Source organism: Perca flavescens, chromosome 17, assembly GCF_004354835.1.
Source record: "Perca flavescens isolate YP-PL-M2 chromosome 17, PFLA_1.0, whole genome shotgun sequence".
Lineage (NCBI taxonomy): Eukaryota > Metazoa > Chordata > Actinopteri > Perciformes > Percidae > Perca > Perca flavescens.
The window spans coordinates 4,443,685-4,464,236 of record NC_041347.1 but is presented as its reverse complement, the minus strand read 5'-3'; the positions used below and the strand labels follow the sequence as shown (position 1 = coordinate 4,464,236).

At 43.7% G+C, this 20,552-nt stretch overlaps 1 protein-coding gene across 4 annotated transcripts in view; it reads right to left on the bottom strand.

Annotated features, from left to right (window-relative positions):
• LOC114572628 (stromal membrane-associated protein 1) overlaps window positions 1–20,552 on the bottom strand; it is a 266,403-nt gene that overhangs the window by 182,555 nt on the left and 63,296 nt on the right. For all 4 annotated transcript variants that reach the window (XM_028604329.1, XM_028604330.1, XM_028604331.1 and 1 more), the window contains exon 4: window positions 12,545–12,620. In XM_028604329.1, coding sequence (XP_028460130.1) covers window positions 12,545–12,620 — 76 coding nt within the window. The remainder of the gene's footprint in view (window positions 1–12,544; window positions 12,621–20,552) is intronic.

Sequence of the window (20,552 nt, the reverse complement as noted above, 5' to 3'; positions counted from 1 at the left end):
CCTCCAACTGAGAGAGACAACGTAAATGTGACGTGAGCAACCTATCTTAAAGTTGTAAGTCTGGTAGCTGTACCAAGAGAAATCTCAATCATTCCGATACTTGCAGAAACGGAGAGCGTATTTGTAAGGAGATAACATGGGCACAGGCTAATTATTGCTAACTAAAATGCTAGTTAATATTAGTAATTAAACCTAAACAGCTCATGTAAGTCGAAACTGCCTGCGAGCTTCTCCTGTAATATATGGTAATTCCTCTACTATGCAACAGTAAGTTGCTTGGTTATGAAACAATCGTTAGCCTATTTTTACAAAAACGTCTGCTACGGAGCCATAACATGAGGTACAAGGTAATGGAGGCTTTTATACATTGTCGTGTTTCTTTAGAAATAAACAATGGACAAATAGAGTCTTTAAACGCTTCAGATGTAAAGTTATTCGCTGTCAAAGTGACGTCAAAATGAATGGCAGTCAATGGAATGCTAACGGGAGGTGATCGCTTTGTAGCATCAAAATGGCGCCATAGGAGGTTTGAGTTCTGAAGCAAAGTTTACCCCCTTGTGCCTAATCCTAGTGCCTTCCAGGCAGCGCTGCCTGACAACGTTGGGGGCTTTAAACACCAAACTCCGTGTGCTGAGCCTCAAGATTGTTGGTAAACTTTTTTTTTTTCTTTTTACTTTATTGACAAATTTCCAATTGACTGAAGATATGTTATTGTTACATTATCTTGTTAATAAATGTTTTAAATTTGACAATGTAATGTGGCACATTGCGAACAAAGGTCAGATATTATATTACATACAAGTCTAGTCTAAAAATGGTATAGCAACCTGTGCTTTAAAAAAAAATTTAAAATCGAGAATCAAATCGTGACCTTAGAATCAAGGATTTGGAGAATCGTGACACCCCTAATACATCGGGGCACAATGATTAATAGCTTAAAAATCACAACCGCAAGTTGAAAGAGAATCATTGATTGTGCTGAGTGATTATGACGTAAATCACAACAGCAGATATTTATATAAAGACATTGTTAACAATGTCTTTAGCTTTAAAGGTTAAAGCTTAAAGCTCCATTTTGTAATTTTTTGAGTTGATTCTCCTGTGGGAGGAACCGCTGGGGTCGGGTGCGCTGCCACATGGGTGGCAGTGAAGGTCAGGGGCCTCGACGGACCAGACCCGGGCAGCAGACGCTGGCTCTGGGGACGTGGAACGTCACCTCTCTGTGGGGGAAGGAGCCGGAACTGGTGCGGGAGGTGGAGCGCTACCGGTTAGATCTGGTGGGGCTTACCTCAACGCACAGTCTCGGTTCTGGAACCGTACTCCTGGATAGGGGTTGGACTCTTTTCTTCTCCGGAGTTGCCCAGGGTGTGAGGCGCCGGGCGGGTGTGGGGATACTCACAAGCCCCCGGCTGAGCGCCGTTACGTTGGAGTTTACCCCGGTGGACGAGAGGGTCGCCTCCCTACGCCTGCGAGTGTGGGGGGGAAAACTCTGACTGTTGTTTGTGCATATGCACCAAACAGGAGTTCGGAGTATTTGGCCTTCTTGGAGACCTTGAGTGGAGTCCTGCATGGGGCGCCAGTGGGGGACTCCATTGTTCTGCTGGGGGACTTCAACGCACGTGGGCAATGATGGAGACACCTGGAGAGGCGTGATTGAGAGGAACGGCCTCCCTGATCTAAACCAGAGTGGTTGTTTGTTGTTGGACTTCTGTGCTAGTCATGGATTGTCTATAACGAACACCATGTTCGAACATAGGGATGCTCATAAGTGTACCTGGTACCAGAGCACCCCTAGGTCAAGGTCAATGATCGATTTCATAATCGTTTCATCTGATCTGAGGCCGTATGTTTTGGACACTCGGGTGAAGAGAGGGGCAGAGCTGTCAACCGATCACCATCTGGTGGTGAGTTGGGTCAGGGGTGGGGAAGACTCTGGACAGACCTGGTAAGCCCAAACGTGTAGTGCGGGTAAATTCGGAACGTCTGGAGGAGGCCCCTGTCCGACAGACTTTCAACTCACACCTCCGGCGGAGCTTTTCGTGCATCCCTGTGGAGGCTGGGGGCATTGAACCCGAGTGGACAATGTTCAAAGTTTCCATTGCTGAAGCTGCGGCGAGGAGCTGTGGTCTTAGGGTCTTAGGTGCCTCAAGGGGCGGTAACCCACGAACACCGTGGTGGACACCGGTGGTCAGGGAAGCCGTCCGACTGAAGAAGGAGTCTTTCCGGGATATGTTATCCCAGAGGACTCCGGAGGCAGTTGCAGGGTACCGAAGGGCCCGAAGGGCTGCAGCCTCTGCCGTGAAAGAGGCAAAGCAGCGGGTGTGGGAGAAGTTTGGAGAAGACATGGAGAAGGACTTTCGGTCGGCACCAAAGTGCTTCTGGAAAACTGTTCGCCACCTCAGGAGGGGGAAGCGGGGAACCATCCAAGCTGTGTACAGTAAGGATGGGACACTGTTGACCTCGACTGAGGAGGTAATAGGGCGGTGGAAGGAGCACTTAGAGGAACTCCTGAATCCGATTAATACGCCCTCTATGTTAGAGGCAGAGCTGGAGGATAACGGGGGATTGTCGTCGATTTCCTAGGCGGAAGTCACTGATGTAGTCAAACAACTCCACAGTAGCAAAGCCCCGGGGATTGATGAGATCCGTCCAGAAATGCTCAAGGCTCTGGGTGTGGAGGGGCTGTCCTGGTTGACACGCCTCTTCAACATTGCGTGGAAGTCTGGGACGGTGCCAAAGGAGTGGCAGACTGGGGTGGTTCCCCCCTTTTAAAAGGGGGACCAGAGGGTGTGTGTCAATTACAGGGGTATCACACTTCTCAGCCTCCCTGGTAAAGTCTACTCCAAGGTGCTGGAAAGGAGGGTTCGGCCGATAGTCGAACCTCGGGTTGAGGAGGAACAATGCGGATTCCGTCCTGGTCGTGGAACAACGGACCAGCTCTTCACTCTCGCAAGGATCCTGGAGGGAGCCTGGGAGACTTATATCTCCAACCTGGCCTGGGAAAGCCTCGGGATCCCCCAGTCGGAGCTGGTTAATGTGGCTCGGGAAAGGGAAGTTTGGGGTCCCCTTCTGGAGCTGCTCCCCCCGCGACACGACACCGGATAAGCGGACGAAGATGGATGGATGGATGATATCGTAAATAAATAAATGTTCTTACTTAAAATACAGGGGGCTTAAGTATAGACACCCCTATGTTAAATTCCCATAGAGGCAGGCAGATTTTTATTTTTAAAGGCCAGTTATTTCATGGATCCAGGATACTATGCATCCGGATAAAGTTCCCTTGGCCTTTGGAATTAAAATAGCCCCACATCATCACATAGCCTTCACCATACCTAGAGATTGGCTGGGGTACTTTCCATAAAATCATCTCTTAATACAAATCAAACCAGCTATTACGCTAACTGAAATAAAACCATGCCAATCTCTAGGTATTGATTCTATGGCTGTGTTGAGTTATTTTGAGGGGACAGCACATTTACATTGTTATACAAGCTGTACACTTAATACTTTACATTGTAGCAAAGTGTAATTTCTTCAGTGTTGTCCCATTAAAAGATGTAATGAAATATTTACTAAAATGTGAGGGGTGTACTCACTTTTGTGAGATACTGAAGATAAATAATCGTCTAACGTAACGTGGATATAACGACCAAGCGGATAAAGGTAAATAAACAAACAGCTAGAACAGTCTGGAAAGTTCAGAGATTAACATCACTTTTCTGTAATGCAGCCTTTAAAATCAGGAAAAGACAACACTTATGCCATATTACGAATCATAGACGATATCTAGTCTCATAATCACGATATCGATATAATATCGATATATACACCTCACTTTCCTACGTTAATATCTCCTCTGTGCAATAGGCTTATGTAGATCTTGTTTAACGCTAAGCAGAAATCCAGCCATGTGTCAGTTCAAACATAGCTTAGTTTGAACAGTGTGGTGAGGAGGCCTATATATGGAGTACAACGTTGCCATGGCGGAACGATTAAAAAGATGGGAGAAACTAATGAAAGGCTGGACAAAAATTGTCTTTCACCATTTATGCCATGAGCACATTGTCCATGACAGACTAGATCCTTTTGATATTTATTTTTTTGGCATTTTAGACCTTTATCTGATAGGACAAGGAAAGGGGAGAGAGAGAGAGGGGGAATGACATGCAAAGGGGCCGCAGGCCGCAGCCTCTGTACATGGGGCGCACGCTCTACCAGGTGAGCTACCCAGGCATCCCCTTTTGACATTTTTGATGACACAGACAGTTTCGATTTCGGCGAAGAAGAATGCAAAGATTGGTAGATAAGATGGTACGAAACATGTCGGAATTACACATACTTGGCCCATGAAGCTGGCTCTGATTGGAAAAGTAAAAGTTAGTTTATCACCACTTGTTGCCAGTATTGTTCCATTGTGTAACTTTGGATGGGCTACTACCACTTACACACCAAACATCTTAAAGGAGAACTATTATATAGCATTTTCAGGATAAAACTTGCATTTTGTGTTTGTACTAGAACATGTTTACATGCTTTTATGTTAAAAAAAAAAAATACTGTCCATGGCTGCTGCACCTGTATGTGACACTCTTCAGGAGCGCCTGTCTTTTTAATCCCCCCTCCCGAAAAAGCCCAGTGTGCTCTGATTGGCCAGCGTGTTTCCTGGAATTTCCGGTGCACTCCAGTTTTGTTTCACTAGTAGCAGCTAGAGCTACTGCAACGGAGTATATAGCAGGACTTTGTACCGTGAAAAATCGCCAATAAAGACTTTATTTTTCAAATATTACACAACCGGACATGTCCCAGCAGAAAAGTGACCGGAAGTTGGGGACAGCTATGTCGCCTTACATGACAATGGAACGAAGCACCACTTTCTACCGTCAATAATCACAGATAAAGGCTTCTGAACCAAACACTACCCAATCACGTTTCAGCAGTAATGTGACTCGGAATTGGGGAGAATTTAAAAACACTGGCAGCCAAGATGACATCTTTTACTGCTGTTAGCATGTAACTACATGCAACAATGTTAACACCGCAGTAGCTTAAAAAAAACACTTCAGATAACCAATCGTAGAAGGCCAGCTTAGAGTTGCGTAACACTTAGCCGAGAATAGAAAAAACTGTTGAAACCAGAGCGTTCAGAACAGTTGGAATTCTGAACGTTTTAGCTCACGGGGATTTCTCTAAAATACGTTTACCTCATTTTTTGTTTTGGCCACGTTTAAGATGAAAATTCAACATTATAACATTGTAGATATGACAGAAAATACGGAAAAGCATAATATGTCCACTTCAAACTCCCACATTATTGTTACGCAGTAGGCCAATTACTAATTTATGGATTTGTATTGTGATTAGTCATAGAAAAGATGGTGTTGAAAGTGAAGTATGTCATCATTGTATTGCAGCAATCATTATTTGGAATATACAGTCTGAGAGCAGAACATTGATTGTTATGATGCGCACTTGAAATGGGGATTGCGGCTTGGACCGCTTGATTGTGTTGGTAAAGACTTGGGCAGTATTTTCTTTGTATTTTCATCCAGTACAGCCAGGACCTCTGAGTCAAATTACTAGGGAGTGTAATGTTTGTGAGAATAGGAGTGTCATTTTTTGGGGGGAACACAGGAGTTTAAATCTGAGTTTCTCTGCAAAGAGTCATGAAAAAGCACCACTTTAAATCTTGTGTTTACCAGAGATGTGCTCGTATGTTTCTTGGAAATAAGTCATTGAGCATGAAAAAAGCATAAAACATGACTAATCGACTAAAGAAATCTAAGTTGACAAAGACCAAAACGACCGATTAGTCGACTAATCGACTAAGAGGGAGCAGCCCTAACACACACACACACACACACACACACACACACACACACACACACACACACACACACACACACTAGGGGTGGAACGGTTCATGTATTCGTACTGAACCAAAACGGTACGGGCGTCACAGTTTGGTTCATGAATTTACATGGAGAATACACGATATAAAAATAAATAAAAATTTTAATAAAAATTAATAAATGTAATGCGGAACTAATGTAATGCAGAACCACTGTTAGATACGCGGGTTCTTCAGGGAAACCTAAACTGTAGCCCCGCCTTAGCTCTAAAACTCTGATTGGTGCGCCGTATCTAGCCAAGTTCCACCTATTTATGGAGTTTTAGTGAGTCAGAGATAGCAGCACTAAGGACGAGTATGGTGAGTGGTGGCGACCCACAAGCGTTAGAGGACCCGCCGGCCTCTTTAAGAACGCAAGTTTGGGAGAACTTTGGTTTCCCAGTCAGTTACAGTAGTACAGGCGAGAGAGTGGTAGATAAGACTGCTGTTGTAGATTAGGGTTACGTTTCCAGCGTCGCGGCTCCGAACCGTAACGTTGGTTGGGACAGACGCCTTGTTTCTTCAGGCTAACTATATTAGCTTTAGCCATGCAGGGAGCAGCTTTCTGGGGTGAAAAATGCCCAGGAGATGTCATGATTGTTGCATTAATCAGGTAATTCAGTTTGTCTTTGCAGAGAAAAGAGATGCTGTATTTTAGTTTTATAGCTGCGTCATGAAGAGGAAAAAAACATATATAAGTCGCACCAGACTATAAGTCGCATTTATTTAGAATATAAATACAAGAGTTATTCAACTACACAATAGCACACAGAACAATACGCTGAATATGGTAGGTGTCCGGTATGTTAACGTAACACATTAACAGCTATTGAACTATACAATAGCACACAGAACAACTAGCTACCAGGGCGTGGAGCATGGATGTATTAAAAGGCGTGGAGACGTAACTGCACCGTGAACGAGCCCCTCCCGACTCGTTCCTCCAGCTCTGGCCGTCTTGCTTTCAGCCCACGATTAGCCAATTAGCTTTCTTTGTTTTTCTTCATTGCAGTAAGAGTCACCTTTTCGCCAGTCCCTCATAAGTTTCTCCCTCATTTCAAACTCTCTTTCTGCTGCTCGATTACCGTTTTCGGCTGCATATTTTACTACCTGCAGTTTGTTATCTCTTTTCTTTCTCAGTTGTCTTTAGGAGGAGCGTTCTAGTTGTCACAAGCCTCTAGGCTTGTGACAACTAGAACGCCCTCTCGCGGCTGTAGACGGTAATATTTTCAGTATGAATTAACATGTAAAAACATGTTAAATTATATATATTTTGATATATAAGTCGCACCTGACTATAAGTCGCAGGACCAGCCAAAGTAGGAAAAAAAGTGCGATTTATAATCCGGAAAATACGGTAATTGTCTTATTTCGTTTACAAGTTACAGATGGAGTCTGGAGATGATGTGGGGTACTTATTGTTTACAATGTTAGGAAGACTGACAGCTATAGTCTTACTTTACACACTTCAGGCTGTTGCAGCTAGCTCAGGGAAGAGACTGTATGACACTAGGTGGTACAGCCTGACACATAAACAATAAAAAAAAATTGCCTTCTGCATTTTTGTTTTGCTTTTCCCTCCATTGTACCGAACCGTGATGTCTGAACCGAGGTATGAACCGAACCGTGACTTCTGTGTACCGTTCCACCCCTAACACACACACAGCGGCCCTGACGCACATTTTGTTAAGTGTTTACACTGCCTTGCATAACTTGCAGTTTAAAAGCAACCCACTCACTGAAACACTGGGAAACACACTTCACACAGATAATCTCTCTAGTAACAAGACATCCACCCACTCACCCACACACCTACACAATCACATCCTTTCTCTCCCATTATCCACACAGAAGAAGGTTCAGTTTTGACACTGACACACACAAACTCATACACAGACATCTCTCCTTACTGGTCAAGAACTTTATCACAAGATAACTGTGTTTTTGAAAGGTTATTCTCGACAGTGTGCACTAACTCTTGGTATCAGATCCTATGAAACTATGTTATTTGGGCTGAAATCGGGATTGAAAGGGATTTCACTGCCTTTCCACACGTGCAAGCTGAGAAAACATCCTCAGACTGATAGATACAGTATAAGTGCAGAGAAAGGTCAGCGACTGTAAAAAAACAAACTTTACAGGCTTGATGAGTGAAAGATACTGGAAGCCAACCATGAGGCTTTGGCAAAGATGAGTCAGCGCTGGAACCCATTCAAATGTCTTGCGTAAGAAAAGGCTGCCAAACGTGATAAGTAGAACATTTGAGCTTTTAATACAACAGCAGCCAAAACCCTGCACACTCTTTGATGCAGTTTCAAGCCTTTTAGCATTTATTTTCAATTTCTCGCCAAAAGGCAAGAGATGGGGGCTATAATGTAATAATGTAATTCATATTTGATCATAAATACAAAGTCTCCTGAAATAAAAAATAAAAACTTGTGTGCAGATATAGCTCCTGTTTTTTTAGATGGTGGGGGAAAAAAAACATACGGAAGCGTAGTGTTGCCACTGCAGAAAAAGAAAAACGTATCAGTATCACGTTATTACGTGAAAAGTTTATTGTAATAACAAGATGTTTTTAAAGCTATAACAAGATATTTTTAATGTTATTACAACATACAAACATATCAAGATAACTTGATAAGTTTGTATGTGGATATAAATATATTTATATCTATATTTTATATTTATAAAACAAGACAATGTTCTTGTTATTACTAGGGATGCACTGATACCACTTTTTTAAGATCAAGTACAAGTACTTACATTTGGGTACTTGCCGATACTGAGTACTCTGGGGTCCAATGGTATTTTCAGACAAACAGATGATTTTGGCCTTCTCTGATAATGTTATCAATTAAAACAAAGCTTACTAAGCTAAAACTTAGTGCCTGGGTCTGTATGGGATTAGTTTTGTGACTTTAATTCCAAGCAAAACTTCTCAAGTATCAAACAAAAAACAGCAACTCAAGCAAAAAAATTGTCACCTGAAAAGGTAAAACTTAAAACTTGCAAACAAAACATTTGTGAAGTTGTAAACTATTGGTCTTTCATTTGTTTGATATTATGTCCTTTTGTTTACAGTTCCCTCTGCTTCTTTCTCAATGATCAGTCTTTTGCTATCTCCATCACGTTTGCAGTCATGCTCCCAGCTTTCTCCTTTGCTCTCCCTGAGTTTTTGCTTGCGATTCTGACACAAATATCTCACGTGGGCGGGTCTTACAGGGGTGCGTCCCCATTGGCTAATGAGTGTTGAGGGAAAGTTAAGGGAAAGTTTGTGTGACAGCTCAGCCTCAGTGCAGGTAAACTAACGTTAGAGACTCAGAGTCTGGTCTGGAGGACACACAAGCCACTCCACAGGGGATTCCTACATGATTAATAAAGTGTAAGTATTATTAATATATATATTATCTGTGATCTATGTTGCAAGCATGGTTACTAGACATTTGTTGTTTCGTTGTGTTACTTATTAAAAGCAAGTTATTTTAATTGTAAATCACACAACCTTGGAAGCCTCAGTTATCAGTAAGAACTTTGTTACCATTTGATTTGTGTAAGAAACTTTGTTATAATTTTCTATCACAGCTCACATCAGGCAGCAGGCAGACCAACCAGGAGGATGTGGGAGTAGCAGAGGGAGAGGAGCCTTTGGTCTCTCTGTGGAGGAAACACTGTGTGCGAAGGCTTCAAACAGCCAGGGTGTAGACCAATAGCGTATGTATTGATCATATTTTGCTCAGTTACTCAATTAACACTTACAATAACCATTTTTTAAGTTTTCATTGGTGTACTTGTAGTTTCTTAGTCCATTGTATGTCAGTATATCCTACTACAGTATACTGTCCTGTAATTTAATTTGTTTACATTGTCTTACTGTAATTATATTTTAAAATGCACATAATATATTAAAACATTTTTTTACATTCACCCTTGTCTGTTTGGTTCATTATATAAAACAGGAAATAAGGTTGAGACTATTATAATGCTTTATTTTTAGTCCAATATAAAACTTCACATACATAATGGATATTTGAACATATTTTGCTGGGGCCCCGGTGGTAGAAGAAGCTGGAACTCAGTGTCAGTCATTATTTGCAGTACATCACAGGTCAGGGTCAGTTTTTCATCACCAACAATACACAAACATACTGAGTAATTGGGTTATGTATATATTTCACATATTCAGTTTCACCTAAGGCAAACTGTATTTCTCTGCTGACTTGTGTCTGCAACAACACGTCTGAGGGTGGTGCAGGAATATCACACACAATTCCTGGACGCCTGGGATCATCTGGTCTCCTGAGCTCACTGATGGCCCACTGCTCCAGTCTGGACGACAGCCTTTTCTGCAGGAAAGATCTCTGAAGGGCTAGGATGTGGCTGTAGTCCTTTACTTCCTTGACTTCTTATTGTAAAGCTTGAAGTACCTTACCTACCTTGGATGATAAAAGGTGTTTGAAATTAGCTCAATAATAAATAATTGTAATAAAGCCTGCACTCTAGAAACATTTTTCTAGCTTTCCTGAACACTACTGGAACACTTATTTCTGGAATATTATTGATCACACTTTCTAGATTCCTACCTCCACGTTGACTACATGTGTAAAGTAAGATATGGCCAGCCACCAGGACACATGCACATAGTTAAATACATAGTTAAAGTACATAGTTTGGACAGTAGTAACACTATGCATTAATTCTAAATATTGTTGACATTTACAGTGCTAAAAAATTAAAAAAATACGTCCGTTATCTGCCATCTTAAGGTAGTGCAAAGAAAGAAGAAACAGTGTGTACAGATGGAACATTATCTAATGTATGTGTCGAACTCTATATATAATATATTACATTCACAGCTTCTAAATTGTACAACTTAACCAATACCCTAGCATTGTGTATTATCAGGCCAATAGCAACCACAACAATTAGTAGTTAACTGGATAATCATTTTTCCTAATAGACCATAATATAGCTACGTTACTAACCTAAGGTTACCTGGGAGAGCATCGTAGCTCTGCTCGGGTCCTGCACGTCTCTACAGAGAGAAGACGATAATTAATACAGCTCCATTGAGTAAGGCCTCACGAAGAATACATGATTCCCATGGTAAATTAGCTCAGTGAGGTAGCCGGTGGCTACAAGTTTTAGATAACGTTAAATGCTAACTTAAAAAAGCTTTACTAGCTAGCTAGCTAGTAACTTAACACAACGAAACAACAAATGTCTAGTAACCATGCTTGCAACGTAGATCAAAGATAATATATATATTAATAATACTTACACTTTATTAATCTTGTAGGAATCCCCTGTGGTGTGGCTTGTGTGTCCTCCAGACCAGATTCTGAGTCTCTAGTTTACCTGCACTGAGGCTGAGCTGTCACTCAAACTTTCCCTTAACTTTCCCTTAACACTCATTAGCCAATGGGGACGCACCTCTGTAAGACCCGCCCACGCGAGATATTTGTGTCAGAATCGCAAGCAAAAATTCAGGGAGCGCAAAGGAGAAAGCTGGGAGCATGACTGCAAACGTGATGGAGAGAGCAAAAGACTGATCATTGAGAAAGAAGCAGAGGTAACTGTAAACAAAAGGACATAATATCAAACAAATATAAGACCAATAGTTTACAACTACACAAATGTTTTGTTTGCAAGGTTTAAGTTTTACCTTTGAGGTGACAATTTTTTTGCTTGAGTTAGTGTTTTTTGTTTGATACTTGAGAAGTTTTGCTTGGAATTAAAGTCACAAAACTAATCCCATAGGTCTGGACATTTCCTCGGGCTAGTGTCAATAAAATAAATCATATAATTCCTAATATCAAAATACTGAGTGAAGTTTAGAAAGAATGAAGTCCGATGACGTTATTCCTGTGCATATGAAGTACCCATGTGGATTTACTGATCCAGAGGCGAAGATGGTTTGTTTACGCCAGCTGCTGAGTTCACAAGATTTTGACCAAATTTAAAGACTCGTGGCTAACTATAACAGTTTGTGGAAAAAAAATCGCTTTTTACAGAGTAGCACTGTGGTTGTTAAAACAGTGCTGTGTAGAAACCGCATACAGACAGAGCAGATTGAGATATGGCTTTATTCATGTTTATGCCCGTTAAGCTGATGAGAGACATTGGGCTAACACCGCTACTTCAAATATCAGTGGTGAGGTTTATGGGCAACAGGCTGCTTTGGAAACACGGTTTCTGTGATGTGGTGACAGCTGGGAATAACTCTGCTCCAGTATACTGAGAAGACGTCGAAACCCAGTTTTATTAACGACGTCAAGTGCAATCATGCATTGGGCAAGAGCCTTGTTATTTTTTTACAGCCAAAAATCTCCAAACGGCTGGCATTTCTCCTCTTCTGCCACCTATACCCGCTTGACAGAGAAGTTATAGTCACATTGCTATGAGGTGGTATCGGGTGTGGTAGTATCGGAGTCATTTTATGACTACAAGTACGAGTACATGCGCATGGCATCGGACGGATACCTGATACTGGCATCGGTATTGGTGCATCCCTATACTATTTAACACGGTAGAATGTAAAAAGTTTCACGTTATATCGCTACATCTTTATATACGGTCTATGATCGCATGTATGCAACTAATTAATGTTATTGGCTATAACAATATGAACCGAAGTGATGGTATGGTACTCACTGGAGCTGCAGTCAGGGCCTCCTTGTTGCAGTACTTCTTTCTCTCGTACTTGTCCCGGATAAAGACTTCCACTGCTCTAAAGGTTAGGATTAAGGACTGAAATACTTCACAAAAATATCCATATACCCATGCACACACAACAGAAACATAGCATACATCATTGTGCTATAATCATCAACATATTGTTATTCTCGGGAATACTCAGGAACATAAACCTGCCAGCCCCCAACCTTTGCCTTCTTGATTTTATGGGTGTTGTTATGGGCACATAGTGCAGGAATTAGAAAGAAATTAAACAAGATTACAAACATAGGTGGAGGTGATGTGCAGTGTTTTCCCTAGCTTTAGGTGCACATATTTTGCGGGCGGTTTAGGTACCCATCTCAAGAAAATGTTAAGTTTTTTTGATAAATAAATAAAAATGCCCCATCAATTTTGTGTCTCTCAGTAGGATTTTGTCTATTTGTAGTCGTGTTGTGTCTCTTTTTCGTCATTTTAGTTGTCTTCATGGTTGTTTTGTGTCTCTGTGGTCATTTGGCGTCCCTTTATAGTCGGTTTGTGTCTCTTTGTCGTAGTTTTGTGTGTCTTTTTCAGATCATTTTGGACCGTTATTTTTCACCATATCTGTGTCTGAAACGTTGGAAATGTTAGAGCAGATAATAAATAAATACTCAAAAAGCTTAATGACAAAACCTGTTAAAGAAGTCCTTATAAAGGCGGGGAAAACCCTGCATGTGTCCAAAGTAAAATGACAGCATCATTCGTTTGTTTAAGAAAAGTGTCGAGAACATAATGTAATATTCCGATCCAAACCACAATCGTTTATCCTTTCTGACCCCTAAGTAGTTTTTGGACCAACCAAACAACCATGGAGGCAAAAGTTCAGGAAATCGTCATATGAATCCTAATTGTAACAGTGATTTGTAACGCTTTTAGAATGCTGTTCCTGCCGATATGGACATCAGGTCAGAAAATGCTAACATGAAGCAACGAGAAACAATGTAGTTTTGGAAGACTTGTTAAAAGAAACTTTACGCTCCCTTCACAACTGCTCATACCTGTCAAGTATCCTGTTTGCGCCGGGAAAGTCCCGTATTTTACCCTTCTTTCCCGCCGTCCTCCTGTATTAGTATTTTCCCGTAAATCTCCCGTATTTTAACCTGCGTTATTAAAAAATAATAATACCCTGGGCCAGAGCGGAGTAAAAAAAACAAAAAAAAAAACATTCCCAATCTGAGCTCTGTCACTAGCCTCGCCATAACTGCCAACTGCAGTAGCCTACTACAGGTACTGTAGGTGGCAGTTGTCGTGAGGTTAGTGTGTGAGGTCAGATGATGAGTGACAACGCGGGGAAAAAAACGAAAAAAAAACAGAGACGGATGATGGACGCTACGACAGAGACGGTGTGCTGCCAAAACTTATGAAGGCTTTACTATGCATTCCCCATAGCAATGCAAGTTCAAAAAGGGTTTAGCATGGTACGAAAGATTGTTACAGAGAATAGGATGATGTTAGACAACAGAACTGTTTGCGCTCTACTCTCATGTAAAATTAACCACTCTGGCCCAGCCCACAAATACACTCCTTCCAAAACAGTCTTAAAGAATGCAAAGTCTGCATCAAATTTGTACAATAATTCACTAAAAGAGTAAAGAAAAGTTATGTGAAATGAAAAGAAAAACTGTAAAAGAAAAGCAATATGAAATAAAAGAATGTGTGGAATGAAAATAAAATGTAAAGACAAGCAATGTTCCATCCATCCATCCATCTTCGTCCGCTTATCCGGTGTCGGGTCGCGGGGGGAGCAGCTCCAGCAGGGGACCCCAAACTTCCCTTTCCCGAGCAACATTAACCAGCTCCGACTGGGGATCGAGGCGTTCCCAGGCCAGGTTGGAGATATAATCCCTCCACCTAGTCCTGGGTCTTCCCCGAGGCCTCCTCCCAGCTGGACGTGCCTGGAACACCTCCCTAGGGAGGCGCCCAGGGGGCATCCTTACCAGATGCCCGAACCACCTCAACTGGCTCCTTTCGACGCAAAGGAGCAGCGGCTCTACTCCGAGCTCCTCACGGATGACTGAGCTTCTCACCCTATCTCTAAGGGAGACACCAGCCACCCTCCTGAGGAAACCCATTTCAGCCGCTTGTACCCTGGATCTCGTTCTTTCGGTCATGACCCAGCCTTCATGACCATAGGTGAGAGTAGGAACGAAAACTGACCGGTAGATCGAGAGCTTTGCCTTCTGGCTAAGCTCTCTTTTCGTCACAACGGTGCGATAGATTGAATGCAATACCGCACCCGCTGCGCCGATTCTCCGACCAATCTCCCGCTCCATTGTCCCCTCACTCGCGAACACAACCCCAAGGTACTTGAACTCCTTCACTTGGGGTAAGGACTCATTCCCTACCTGGAGAAGGCATTCCATCGGTTTCCTGCTGAGAACCATGGCCTCAGATTTAGAGGTGCTGATCCTCATCCCAACCGCTTCACACTCGGTTGCGAACCGATCCAGTGAGTGCTGAAGGTCGCAGGCCGATGATGCCATCAGGACCACATCATCTGCAAAGAGCAGCGATGAGATCCCCAGCCCACCAAACTGCAACCCCTCCCCACCCCGACTACGCCTCGATATCCTGTCCATAAATACTACAAACAGGATTGGTGACAAAGCGCAGCCCTGGCGGAGGCCAACCCTCACCTGAAACGAGTCCGACTTACTACCGAGAACCCGGACACAGCTCTCGCTTTGGTTGTACAGAGATTGGGTGGCCCTGAGAAGAGACCCCCTCACCCCATACTCCCGCAGCACCTCCCACAGTATCTCCCGGGGGACCCGGTCATACGCCTTCTCCAAATCCACAAAACACATGTAGACCGGTTGGGCATACTCCCAGGCTCCCTCCAGGATCCTTGCGAGAGTGAAAAAGCTAAGCAGAGATGGAGTGACCCTGCCCGGAGGAAGCCCGGGGCCCCCGTCTGGAGCCAGGCCCAGACGGCGGGCTCGTCGGCGAGCGCCTGGTGGCCGGGTTTGCCACGGAGCCCGGCCGGGCACAGCCCGAACAAGCTACGTGGCAACTCCCTCTCCATCCCATGGGCCCACCACCTGTGGGAGGAACCGTTGGGGTCGGGTGCGATGCCACATGGGTGGCAGTGAAGGTCAGGGGCCTCGACGGACCAGACCCGGGCGGCAGACGCTGGCTCTGGGGACGTGGAACGTCACCTCTCTGTGGGGGAAGGAGCCGGAACTGGTGCGGGAGGTGGGCGCTACGGTTAGATCTGGTGGGGCTTACCTCTCACGCACAGTCTTGGTTCTGGAACCATACTCCTGGATAGGGGTTGGACTCTTTTCTTCTCGGAGTTGCCCAGGGTGTGAGGCGCGGGCGGGTGTGGGGATACTCACAAGCCCCGGCTGGCGCCGCTGTGTTGGAGTTTACCCGGTGGACGAGAGGGTCGCCTCCCCACGCCTGCGGGTTGTGGGGGAAAACTCTGACTGTTGTTTGTGCATATGCACCAAAGAGGAGTTCGGAGTATTCGGCCTTCTTGGAGACCTTGACTGGAGTCCTGCATGGGGCTCCAGTGGGGGACTCCATTGTTCTGCTGGGGACTTCAACGCACACGTGGGCAATGATGGAGACACCTGGAGGCGTGATTGGGAGGAACGGCCTCCCTGATCTAAACCAGAGTGGTTGTTTGTTGTTGGACTTCTGTGCTAGTCATGGATTGTCTATAACGAACACCATGTTCGAACATAGGGATGCTCATAAGTGTACCTGGTACCAGAGCACCCTAGGCCGAAGGTCAATGATCGATTTCATAATCGTTTCATCTGATCTGAGGCCGTGTGTTTTGGACACTCGGGTGAAGAGAGGGGCAGAGCTGTCAACCGATCACCATCTGGTGGTGAGTTGGGTCAGAGGGTGGGGAAGACTCTGGACAGACCTGGTAAGCCCAAACGTGTAGTGCGGGTAAATTGGGAACGTCTGGAGGAGGCCCCTGTCCAACAGACTTTCAACTCACACCTCCGGGCGGAGCTTTTCGTGCATCCCTGTGGAGGCTGGGGGCATTGAACCCGAGTGGACAATGTTCAAAGTTTCCATTGCTGAAGCTGCGGCGAGGAGCTGTGGTCTTAGGGTCTTAGGTGCCTCAAGGGGCGGTAACCCACGAACACCGTGGTGGACACGGTGGTCAGGGAAGCCGTCCGACTGAAGGAGTCTTTCCGGGATATGTTATCCCGGAGGACTCCGGAGGCAGTTGCAGGGTACCGAAGGGCCCGAAGGGCTGCAGCCTCTGCCGTGAAAGAGGCAAAGCAGCGGGTGTGGGAGAAGTTTGAGAAGACATGGAGAAGGACTTTCGGTCGGCACCAAAGTGCTTCTGGAAAACTGTTCGCCACCTCAGGAGGGGGGAAGCGGGGAACCATCCAAGCTGTGTACAGTAAGGATGGGACACTGTTGACCTCAACTGAGGAGGTAATAGGGCGGTGGAAGGAGCACTTTGAGGAACTCCTGAATCCGACTAATACGCCCTCTATGTTAGAGGCAGAGCTGGAGGATAACGGGGGATTGTCGTCGATTTCCCAGGCGGAAGTCACTGATGTAGTCAAACAACTACACAGTGGCAAAGCCCCGGGGATTGATGAGATCCGTCCAGAAATGCTCAAGGCTCTGGGTGTGGAGGGGCTGTCCTGGTTGACACGCCTTTTCAACATTGCGTGGAAGTCTGGGACGGTGCCAAAGGAGTGGCAGACTGGGGTGGTGGTTCCCTTTTTTAAAAAGGGGGACCAGAGGGTGTGTGCCAATTATAGGGGTATCACACTTCTCAGCCTCCCTGGTAAAGTCTACTCCAAGGTGCTGGAAAGGAGGGTTCGGCCGATAGTCGAACCTCGGGTTGAGGAGGAACAATGCGGATTCCGTCCTGGTCGTGGAACAACGGACCAGCTCTTCACTCTCGCAAGCAATGTTATAAATTGTAAATGTTTTCAGCATTCTGAACCAAGTGGTGATTTTAGCTTTCTTGTACACATGTCTTAAACTGTAAGGGATACTGGAGCTTGGTTGGGGTGGTGGGACAGCTCGCGGTGGGCGCCGGAAAATTTCCCTTATTTTCAAATCCAAAACTTGACAGGTATGCAACTGCTGCCAAACTCAACTTTCAGGGTTCATAGGCGGAAATTGCAGATGGGTCGGTAGTGCCAGGACCTACCCCATCTGAGGGTTGTCCCCCCCCCAAATAATCATTAAAGTCACGACATGTATTGTAAATAATATACACTACCGGTCAAAAGTTTGGGGTCACTTAGAAATTTCCATTCCACTCCATTCCAGACACAATACCTGCTGAGATCAATTGTATTGTTTTTTTTAACCAGGGCAGCAGTTTTCAGATTACATTATTTGCTTACATAATTGCAAAAGGGTTCTCGACTGTTGTAGAAAGAAGTGGCTGAAGAAACACTTGAAATTCATGCTTTTTGGTCTAAACGTCATACCCAAATTAAAAGTGGTACAGCTCCCATATACTTTGACACTCAGGGGTGTGCCTGATATCATTGGAAAGGTGATTGATGTGGGTTTGTTTGTGTATTTGAGAAGTGTTGTATTTTGTAGTTTTTTGGCTTTCTTATTTGCACTTTTCAAATAGAAATAAAAAAACGCACAGACATATTTGTAGAAAAGAATTCATATAAAATCCATTTTTGAGTCTTTTAGCTTCTGAATTTTTTTCTGTAGTAAGCTGAGACGTGGCTAATGCTGTGTTGTCTGTCACCTGTCAGATGTGTTTACAGCAGTGTATTTTAATAATTTTACAGATTTATAACTTGGACAGAAATAAAAAATCTCCATTCTAGCCTCTGTAACTCTGTGTCAGTAAGGCCTAGAATCACCCTGACACAACTTGAGTGTTTTCTTTCCAATGATATCAGGCACACCCCTAAGTGTCAAAGTATATGGGAGCTGTACCATTTTTAATTTGGGTATGGTGTTTAGACCAAAAAGCATGGAATTTCAAGCATTTCTTCAGCCACTTCTGTCTACAACAGCCGAGAACCATTTTGCAATTATGTAAGCACATAATGTAATCTGAAAACTGCTGCCCTGATTAAAAAAAGCAATGCAACTGATCTCTGCTGGTATTCTGTCTGGAATGGAAATTTCTAAGTGACCCCAAACTTTTGACCGGTAGTGTAATATACAATGAAAATAATTGTGTAAGTAGTAAACAATACAAACGGGGCAAAAATTGCGTTTTAAATTTAAAAACATCTTGAGACCCCCCTTCTTGCCTCACAGTGGTTTGGTCCACTGCTTGTACGTTCAGCGGCACTGAGCAGCGCTGGTAAGTAGTGGTGTACGATACTGCAAAATTTGGTATTGATCCGATACCAAGTAAATACAGGGCCAGTATCGCCGATACCGATACTTTTTAATAATTAAGATGGATGCATCATCAAATTGCTAAATCTGAATGAATTTTCATGACCTTTAAGTGGTTTTGTGATTTTTTTCCTTTGGATTATTAATAAATTAAAACCCAGGACAGAATTTTCATATGCTTGTTTAAATGTGTTGTGTTAACACTATCTTACAGCCTTTTGACAAATTATACAGCTTGCTGTTGATTCATTTCGGCCTGAAAATATAGCCACAGGGTGCTCCTCTTCCTCTCTGCCATTCTTCTGCTCCGTCTCTGTCCTGCTTGTGTGTGTGTGTGTGTGTGTGTGTGTGTGTGTGTGTGTGTGTGTGTGTGTGTGTGTGCATACTGAAGAGAAACTAAAACTAAAGTATCGATCTCATTACACTAGTATTGATCAACATCAATACCAACGTTGGTATCGATATTATCGATATTTGGATCGATCCGCCCACCAATACTGTTAAGAGCAGTGTTGACAATTTAGCGACTTTGTCGCTAGATTTAGCGACTTTTCAGACCCCCTTAGCAACTATTTTTCACAAAAGCGACTAGCAACAAATCTGGCGACTTTCTGTAGAAAAGACAGAGACTTTCTGTAGATAAGACACCAGTATTATCCAGGGAGCATGCAAGGTATTTCTCTCTTGTGGCTGCCAAAAGAGTCACCTCTCTCTTCTGTTCTGTGACTGAGGAGCAGCCCCTCCCCTCTCTGCTCTCTCCTCATGTGCAGCATCACTGCAGACAGGTAGAAGGGGAGGGGTGAGGGGGGACAGGGTGCGGGGACAGTGTAGGTACGAGAGACAGCGAGACGCAACGGGAGAAAGACGCCGCTGAGCTAGCTTTGCCCTGGGCAAGCCAGCCTTCTTTGAGAATTCTTTATCGATTTTTCTCCCTCCCTTTGTAGAATTTCTTTTTTTACTTCAAATATACTATAGGCTACCTAAGTAATCATTATAATGTAATATAAATTCCTGTAGTGAATTTGTGATTATTTGGCTAAAGACTTCTATTTATTTCTATCTACCTTGCTGACACAACCACTAAGCTTTACGCAAATTATTGCATAATGACGTCACAAATATGCAAATGAGCGTATGACGTCATTTAACTACTTTTAGCAAATTTTGGAGCTGGTGCTAGCTACTTTCATTGGAAAAGAGTTGGCAACACTGGTTAAGAGAGACGGCGCAGGGTGGGAGAGAACAAAGTTTGAATCACTTCAGTAATGTTAGTTGTGGAACTCCAGTAAGTAGACAAGGCTATTTCATCCACTTTAAACATAGGATGAAGTGATTCTTTTCTTGAATACAGGTGATTCGTTAGCTTGTTTAATAGCTTGTTGGATAGTTAGTTAGATAGCTTGTTTAATGGCTTGTTGGATAGTTAGTTAGCTAGCCTGTTTGGTAGCTTGTTGGAGAGTTAGTTAGCTATAGCTTGCTAATTCCATCCAACATGCTTTCACTGGTTACAGATAATGAGTCGGCTTTCTAGCTAGCTTGCTAGGAGGCTCAGTTCTGCATCATCCGCATTAGATAAAAAAAATCCCTTCATCCAATGTTGGAGTTCCACAACTACACCTCTACAACTCCAACTCCAAAA